The sequence below is a fragment of the Alosa sapidissima genome, chromosome 15 (assembly GCF_018492685.1).
Source record: "Alosa sapidissima isolate fAloSap1 chromosome 15, fAloSap1.pri, whole genome shotgun sequence".
Lineage (NCBI taxonomy): Eukaryota > Metazoa > Chordata > Actinopteri > Clupeiformes > Clupeidae > Alosa > Alosa sapidissima.
The window spans coordinates 25,266,448-25,276,447 of NC_055971.1; the positions used below are offsets into that span (position 1 = coordinate 25,266,448).

The window sequence follows — 10,000 nt, forward strand, 5'->3', positions numbered from 1 at the left end:
GTTGCAAAGGTCTTGGAAGAGCTTTTTGCTTTTATCCATCATGAAATGTTTCTTGTGTGACACCTTGGTAATGAAAAACCTTTTTATAGCCCATCAATATGTAAGCTACTAACCAAGCTTATATTAATTTGCGCAGATAGAAAGGATAACTACTCTCTAACTACTTACAGATTCCAGCTCGTTCCTTCCCTTTCCTTGCCTTAGTGCTTTTTCTTAGCGCGTTCAATACTTTTTCCCTGTGTTATTCCACTTCATTACACATGACTCTACTTATGGAGTTGTTTGGATTTTTTATGTGTGGATTACCTGAGTTATTACTAATGCCTGATGAAAATGTTGTGCCCCCTGTATTCCACTTTTCAAGGGCCCTCTCCTCCATTGCCCTATACTTCCCACTTTCCCCCCCAGTTCGACACCCTTTAATCTGCTGAACCTTCTGCTCGTTTCCAAATATAAAAAAAAACTCTCTGCAACTCAACATTGGCCTGCCTGCCTCAGCTGCCTGTGAGGGGTTTTTCAGTTGTGCTGGATTACTGTTCACTGCAAAGCGACCCAAGGATGAGTGCAACTAACTTTGAAAATCAACTACTGCTCAAACTTAAAGGAGAACTCCGGTGATTTTTCACATAGATCTCCATTTCTCAACGTCCTTATCAGGCAAGTACCTCCACTCGGTGGCCATATTGCAACACTTTTTGGGCACTTATCGTGCATCTACTTCAGCAGAAATGCGTGTGCGTAAGGCTTCACAACACCAATCTTGCTCCAGCAGCGAGATCACAACAGATGATTGGCACGATGTCTTCACAGCACACCACACGATTGGCTCAATGTATTTTACAACACACCACATGATTGGATCAATGTATTCACATGTCAATGTTTTGCCGCGGAAGGGTTGTGATATGTGTAGACAACTGCCATATTGGCGTTACAAACTAACCCCATGCATTACTATCCAGGATTTTTTGAGTGCTGTATCTCCTCATTAGAAAGTCTCTGGTAAAACTGGTTGTTCTGGTACCCACCCACCCCCCCAAAAAAAGTAACTAAGTAACTTTTACTTAAAGTACATTTTAAATGAACTACTTTTTACTTTTACTTGAGTACATTTTCAGATCGGTATTTTAACTTGTACTTGAGTAATATTTCATCAAGGTATTGGTACTTTTACTTGAGTACAATATTTTCATACTTTTTCCACCTCTGCTATTTACACTATTATACTACTATACTACAACTACTATACTACTTACACTATTATACTACTATACTACAGACTGAGGAAGTCATTTGTCCCCAGGGCCATTGAACTGTTCAATGCTTCACTTAAGGGAAGAGGAGAGATAGACTTCTCTGCATAGTCTGTCTGCCTCTTCACCCCCTCCACGTTTGGATACTGTCTGTCCACTAGCCACTTTTTACCACTGTCTTTCTGCCTCACTGTTTGCGTGCTATATTAGCACATTAGCACATATGAATAACCCCTCCCTCCATGCCACAGCCTAACTGTGGCCACACTTATACCTTTTCTTAAAATAGTTATATTGCGTATACAGAGATATAGATATATAGACTTTATTCTTGCACTGTTGCACTTACTCATTTACTCATCACCATGACCACTATCACCATTGCACTCACCCACATCACCGTGACACTCACTTACACAGAGCACCTTACATCACCTTACTATGCACAGAGAATCACAGGCTCAGTCCCTGCCTCAGTCATTGTAAGCGCCTCTTGATTGATTAATCACCACTATGTGGATACTGTTTTTAGAATTGATTTAGATTAAGTGTTAGTTAGTATAATTTGTATTTTAGTATATTCTTTATCTTCTACTGTCCTTATTGCTTAGTTGTGTTTTTATATTATATACTTTTAATTACTTTTTCTGCTGTTAGTGAATGTGTGTGTGTTGTCTGTATGCTACTGAGACCTTGAATTTCCCCTGGGGATCAATAAAGTATCTATCTATCTATCCATCTACCTAACTACTATACTACTTACACTATTATACTACTATACTACAACTACTATACTACAACTACTATACTACTTACACTACAATATGCTAACATGTCATATGTTAATAGTAACATGCTGCACACTGCTAATAATACTAACAAAATACTAATACTAGGGTTGTGGGTTTGCGCTGGCACACCTGGTGGTGGTGGTGGTGACCTCGTCGTTGTCGTTCTCGGTGAGGACCTTGAAGAGCTGATTGAAGAGGACGGGCAGGAAGCGGATGATGACGTGGATCCGCTCCATGCTGAGGAGACCCTGCACAGAGAGCAAACCAACATTACTGATATCATCGCCAATGGCTGATCGCTTCATTCACAGGCAGCGACTAAATGGACTGAAAAAAGTAAAACTATTTTTATTGCCTTATATTCCATACAAACTCATGAGCTAACCATCTAAAAGTACACAGTTCCTCTACAAAGTAATGCTGTGTATCTTAACTGAGTCTTAATCCTGGCTATGGTTAATTTAGATTTTGTATGTTTACAAAAACACAGTCCTCACAGTCCTCACCTTTAAGCAGTTAAGGAATACCTGCATCTAATATTCAACATTCAGGCCACATGACTCTTTGTCAGTTAAATCTCTCAGCCTGAGTGGAAACATAACACCTGTATCCAGTTGCCATGAGAACATAAACAATCTGTGTAATCTGTGGTCTGTATTAGTCTAGAGAAACATTCAGGGTGTTCATCTTTAAAGGGACACTAGGTAACGTTTTCATGTTAATTAATCATCTTCGTAAGATGGTATATGGTTAAATGACCCATTACAGGGTGAATGAAGACTCTCTCGCCCGTCCCTACTGCCTGTAAGAAGAATATCCCACTTGCAAGTTCTGTGTATCCTACCCGCCGACCGAAGCAGGATCAGTTTACATTCTGCATCCAGCACAGAGGCAGGCTAACGAAACGCTAGCGATTGTTGCAAACGTGTGTATAATGGCAGAGCCAGCGAAGAAGCAGCAAAAACCCTTGACGGAAGATGCGTCTCAGGTCTCAGTAGCATACCGACAACACACACACATTCACTGCAGAAAAAGTTATTAAAAGTATATAATATAAAAACACAACTAAGCAATAAGGACAGTAGAAGATAAAGAATATACTAAATATACTAAAATACAAATTATACTAACTAACACTTAATCTAAATCAATTCTAAAAACAGTATCCACATAGTGGTGATTAATCAATCAAGAGGGGGAGTTTCGTAGAGAAAAAGCATCAAGCTTGCCTGGTGTACCTTTAAGTAGTTGAGTAATGCCTTCATCTAATAATCAACAGTTTGGCTAGTCTGTGCTACTTGGACATAGTGACTGAAAGCTGCAGGCTTTGTAGATTATTCATGTTCAAGCAGTTGCTGTTTCTAATAGTTTATGCTAGGCTAATGTAAGGCAGCATAGGCTGGTATCTGCTATTTGGGCAGGCTTATTGGGCTGGTGCTCACCTTCAAGCAGTTGAGGAAGTTTGAGGTAGGTGGCTGAGAGAGCTCGGTCTCTCGTTTGTGGCACTGCTGGAAGAAGCGGTTCAAGTGGGGGTCCTGCCAAGGAGGAAGAAAACCAAAACACACAGCTCAGTTCCTGCCTAGGCCAGGAAGTCTACAGGAAGTCAAATAACGTGAGACGTGGTCCATGGCTTACAGTACCTGAGTGTAGACTGTGGACAGCACTTGGGTGGACAGCTTGAAGATGGCCTTCCCACCATCGACCCACTTCAGGTCAGAGCCATTCTGTAAAGATGCCAAAGGCCAAAGGTCATTAGTCTCGGTACGACATCACAGATTGCTTTCACATGCACACCAGTATCCAGGTTATGAGGCCTATCCCGTTATGAGGACACACACACACACACACACACACACACACACTCATATTATCCAGGGTACTTCATGGGCAGTGGGAATGCATACACACTCACATACAAACATGTGTGCAGAAAAAACACACAGCAACATTGGAGAAGCCTGCTCGATATCCAGAGACACACACACACACACACACACACACACACACACACACACACACACACACACACACACACAAACACACACACACACACACACACCTTGGCTACTAAATCCAGACACTCAAGACACACACACTGAGACACACACCCTCTCTCTCTCTCTCTCTCTCTTTCTCTCTCACACACACAAACACACAGACACACACACCTTGGCTACTAAATACAGACACTCCAGACACATACACTGAGACACACACCCTCTCTCTCCCTTTTTCTCTCTCACACACACACACACACACACCTTGGCTGCTAAATCCAGACACTCCAGACACATACACTGAGACACACACCCTCTCTCTCTCTCTCCCTTTTTCTCTCTCTCTCACACACACACACACACACACACACACACACACCTTGGAGGAGCCAGGCTCCTTAATGGCCAGGTAGCCCGTAGGGAGAGTGCAGGAGACGGACACGCTGAACTCCTGGGAGGAGAGACGCCCGTCCTTCAGCAGAGGCAGCCAGGCATAGCCAACTGCAGAACACACACACACACACACACACACACACACACACACACACACACACACACACACACACACACACACACACACACACACACAGACACACACACACACACACACACACACACACACACATGCAGTGTTAGAGCAAGGTGCAGCCTACTGACAGACAAACACTTGTCACAATAGACACCCACACAGAGGAAATAATGAACACAGAACTGACCCAGAAATACCATCAAAGCCAGACAAGAGATTTCATATTAACATGGCACAAAAGAGATGTATATGCACACCCCATATTGCAAAACCAACAATAAAACAGTCATTCACCTCTTATTCTCATGGTACACCTTACGGTACGCTACGCTACTTCTTCAACTCCTAAGGTCTTGGATGCGTGTTTGATAAGTATATCAAAGACGCTACGCTACGGTTTTACAACAGAGTAAAACTTCAACTCCTAAGGTCTTGGATGCGTGTTCCAAATGTAAGAGCGTAAACATTATCTGGAGGCTGGGTCCTTTCGCTCTAAGAGCATGTGCTGGGTCCTGTACCTGGGGTTTCCAAAGCCTCCTTCTTCTTGGAGCTGGTCTTGGCGTTGATGTCGCAGGTGACGTGGTGGAAGGAGAAGAGGAGGTGGTGCTTCTCATGGAGGTCTGTAGGCAGCTCGATCTTCACCTGGACCAGAGACGGGCAGAAAGAGGGACACAGAATCACACAGAATCACACATCACGCGTGATCCATATACTATACATTACAATCTATAGAAGTAACACCCTATACTATACAATCTTCACCTGGACCAGACTGAGGCAGAGGGACACATCTTCTGAGACTACACAGTCATATTATGCTTACATACTGTACAATATTCACCTGATCAGACTAGGAAGTGTTGCAAATTACACACATAAACTCAAAACATTATAACGTATATGTTTATATGTTAGTCTGTTTATTCCCCATAGAGTATCCAATCCTCTGTATTAGACCAAAAGCTTAACATGTATCTCTATAAATACAAAGGCTCTGTCACTTTAGCCAAATGACACACAGGCTAGTCTCTGTGTCTCTAGAACCTCCATAGCTATCCAAGTCAATGTGCACCCTGGCCCTTGGTTCCATGGTTCTGAAGCAAACACACACCTCATCATAGAAATCTGGGTTCTGTGAGTGGTGTAGAACCGTGGACAATGCAGCTGTGGTGAAAACTGGGCCTCCTGGCTTTCCGTAAATACACTGAGGAAGCAAAATTGGGAAATAAGATTTATAATAAAAAAAGAGCCGACCACCCAAACAACCACTCTGTGCGGTAACAGTGAACGGAACAGTGGCCGATAACAGAACTCTTACCTGAAGAGCTTTTGCGTGTTCTTCATCTGAGTTCCGGAACTCCACACAAACAGCAATGTTCCTCGCCTGTAAATAGGAAGACAGTCATCTTTTCTGTTGAAATATAAGCACTTCTGTCACGGACTATGTTTATCTCCACGAATGCTATTACATGCTTATAAATGCTATTACATCTTCTTAACCCATTAGTCATATTCCTGCTCATATTACACATATGAAGGGTCATATCATCTGAGCAGGTGATCCCTAAGGCTGTGATCCCCCCACCCCCCAAATCTCCCGCCCCCGCCCTTCAGTAATGTTCAAATCAGACGGCTAGGTTAAAATAGTTTCTCCACATCTGAGTAAATCTTATCATCTCATGTTAACGCCACATACACACATCCTGAGATGGGATTCTTAAGAGTGGGGCTGCTGCACTGCTGCCTACCTTGGCGAAGCTCTTCTGGCTGTCGTACTTGAGGTGCCGGGGGTAGACGTAGATGTGGTTGCGGTAGACGCGGTACGGCTGGGCGAACTTGGCCGACTCCTGCAGGAACTCGTCCACCTCCACAGAGGCCGTGTGCGCGCTGCAGTCCTCAAACGGCTTTATGGGGACGTACGAGGACGTCACACAGTCTGAGACACACACACGCACACACACACACACGTGCACACACACACACACACACACACACACACACACACACACACACACACACACACACACACTATTAAGTATATCAAAGAACATTGCAGAACCCTTTTGATTTTTTTTTATATGTAAAAATATATTTAAGTATGTACAAATATATACATTTATACATATCAGATTTAGAATGCTGAAGTAAAAGTACAGTGCTTGCAATAATAATATATAATTTCAATCACACCTCAATCATACAATATTTGTAAGCAATACTTAAACAACAGGCTTAGATAAACAGATCAGATCAACAGGCTAAACAGGTAGCAGACTCACTAGGATGCTCCAGGGGCACACAGTCCACGGTGACCTCCAGATTACCTGGGATGGTCTGGAGCTTACTGGTCTTCTCCGCCCTACACACACACACACACACACACACACACACACACACACACACACAGACACGCACACAAATTAAATCCATTTCACATTCAGTTTGGTCTTTTACTGACAGCTTCAGAGATCAGTATTCAGGTATCAGATTCATTAAACAAACTAAACTAAACTTCTAATAAATCCTATATAACAAGTACCAACATGTTATTCTGTCTCATAGGGACTGATATTGGCTGATGCACTAATATACTTCCTGTATTTAGAGATCATCTTCATCAGGTAATCCCTGTTTCTCCATTCCACTAGACAGCAAGCTATACACTCTCTGTAACAAGTAGCTACATGGTATTACTCTGACTGCCACTGCTTACAAACCCTTTATAACAAGTACCAACACGTGGCTCCGTGCGATGGGGACCGGACTGAGTGACTGGCGGCTGTGTTTGCATACCTCCTGAACTCAGAGATCAGCTTGATCAGGTCATCAGTGGAGATCTTGTTGCTCTCCTGTTTGAAGAGCGGTGAGAAGCGAGACTCCCTGTCCACCATGCCCTGGTTATCCTTAAACACAGATCTGATGCAGGGGAGAGAGAGAGAGAGAGAGAGAGAGAGAGAGAGAGAGAGATAGAGAGAGAGAGAGAGAGAGAGAGAGAGAGAGAGAGAGAGATAGAAAGAGAGAGAGAGAGAGCGAGATGGAGAGAGAGAGAGAGAAAGATGGAGAGAGAGATAGAAAGAGAGAGAGAGAAAGAGAGAGAGAGCGAGATGGAGAGAGAGAGAGAGAGAGAGAGAGAGAGAGAGAGAGAGAGAGAGAGAGAGAAAGATGGAGGGGTGGAGAGAGAAGTCTAAATACTGTATCCTTTAAAACATGGTGTATGACAACATTCATTCTGGACATCCTGCAAGAGTGCAGGAGCCACAGGTATTACATCCTGGGATTTGAACGGGGGAGTGAGAGAGACAGCGGGAGTGGAAACGGAGAGAAAGAAAGAGAGGAAGAGAGATAGAAGGCAAGAGATGGAATGGGGGATAGGAGAGGCAGGAGAGGGGGAAGAGACTGTTTATGTGAAATACTTTCATGAAAAGGGATCTGGTGTTTTGTGAGGATCCAGCTAGTTGGCAACAAGAATTCTTCCCAGAGGTAGTGCTTTGGGACTCACACACACACACACACACACACACACACACACAGACACACACGCATACACTTTGACACACAGACACACGCACACGCACACACACACACACAAACACGCACGCACACACACACACACACACTTTGACCCAGTACTCACCGGACAGACCAGGCGAATGGCATGCGATACTTCCCCAACTTGCTACAGAAATGCTTATTGGCCTTCAGCATCTTCTGGGCCGTCTGTTAGTATGCATGAGAAAGAGAAGAGAGAGAGAGAGAGAGAAAGAGAGAGAGAGACAGATAGGATGCATGAAACAGTAGTTTATTTGGACTTCAATCCCCATGAAAAATGGACAGAAATCTACCTTGACCTAGATACGGGTAGGGATTAAGGCGAACAGAGGAGTTGTGATTTTGGCCCCCGTACAGGTCGCCTGCTCCAGCGCTCCAGAACAAAAGCCAGATTTCTGACATTTCGGGACGGGGGATGAGGGGGAATTTTGGGTCGCTCCGAGGGAAAAACGTATTCAAAAACCATCTGCCCGCCTAGCGCGCCGCGAAGCAGCTTAAAGCTAAAGCCGCACAGAGGCCGGCGAGCAGGAGCGCTACCTACAGCAGCGTGCTTCCAATAACAGGGCCTTGCTTTGTGAAAGAAAGCACACGCTTTCCTCTTCCCACTTTTCCCTCTTCTTCTTACAATTTAATGGCTTTTCCATCCACCACCCATCAAACAGTGAAAGCATACAGAACATGAAATGTACGTTTGTATGTATAGAGAGAACATGGAATGTACGTTTGTATGTATAGAGAGAACATGGAATGTACGTTTGTATGTATAGAGAGAACATGGAATGTACGTTTGTATGTATAGAGAGAACATGGAATGTACGTACTGTACAGGCTTGGAATTTCACCATTCTGGGGGCAAGGCCACTTGGCCTTCAGTTGGGCATATTTGGTGGGGGGCACAAAGGCCACATGTCAGGGCACCAAGGCCAAAGTTAACTATACAGTAGTAGGCTATAAAAATTATCAAAGTTTTATTTAGCCTATTCACTGCAGTAGACCTGCATCATTGTATGAAACATTACAAAAACATGAAACATGACATCATCTGATCATCTAATAAAAACAGATATCTAGGCTATATATAAAATTTATTTTATATTTGGCCTGCTATGAAATCATGTATTGAACAATTTAAATTTAAGCACAGCTCAGCTTTAAGAAACTCAAATAGCCTAGATGCATGCTTAGCATTTTGTGATCATTAAGGCTACTTTCACAAACTCTTAGTCAGTTGTCCTCTGATTTACCAATATCTAGGCGATATTTGTAACATTTATTTTGTATTTGGCCCGTTATGAAATCATGTGGAACAATTTAAACACATTGTAAAACTTAAAGCCCAAATTTGGAGACATCCATGCATGTCGAAATTTACTGCAAATTCAAAACTGGATTACTCTGGAACGTCTAACTGTACAGGGGACTGCTTTACACTTTTGTGTTCGGTAAGGTCTGCTGTTTATTCTGATATGTGGTTTGTCATGTGTTAAAAGAAGGGTTCGTGAAGTATTCTACCGAGATGAATGGGTAGGGAGATCATGGACGCAAAACCTTCAGTAGAATGTATTATTAAATTAAATTATATTATTTACTTTTCTCGCGAACCGTTCAACACACCAATTATCGGCTAACATCGTTTAAAAGCTGAGAAAAAGCTCTTTCATGTGATACTTGTGATGTCTGTGTGATGAATAGGCTAGTTCGCGAGTAGTTCAACTGAGAAGAATGGGTGAATTTGGACGCACTTTCTTGCGCTGTCACTTTCTCTACTGCGTAAAAGACTAAATTAATTTGCGCTGTGAATGCTAAGATTATTTTGACAGGCCACAGGCTAAATAAAAATCGCTATTAGTAGGACACAAAGCAGAATATTGAAAGAAGGGG

General features: G+C 43.0%; 1 protein-coding gene across 1 annotated transcript in view; it reads right to left on the minus strand.

Annotated features, from left to right (window-relative positions):
* dock10 (dedicator of cytokinesis 10) overlaps positions 1–10,000 on the minus strand; it is a 95,807-nt gene that overhangs the window by 36,456 nt on the left and 49,351 nt on the right. The window contains 11 exon segments of the mRNA XM_042064176.1: positions 2,174–2,292; positions 3,487–3,579; positions 3,685–3,768; positions 4,421–4,542; positions 5,089–5,212; positions 5,682–5,774; positions 5,889–5,954; positions 6,319–6,506; positions 6,850–6,929; positions 7,364–7,486; positions 8,205–8,287. Coding sequence (XP_041920110.1) covers positions 2,174–2,292; positions 3,487–3,579; positions 3,685–3,768; positions 4,421–4,542; positions 5,089–5,212; positions 5,682–5,774; positions 5,889–5,954; positions 6,319–6,506; positions 6,850–6,929; positions 7,364–7,486; positions 8,205–8,287 — 1,175 coding nt within the window.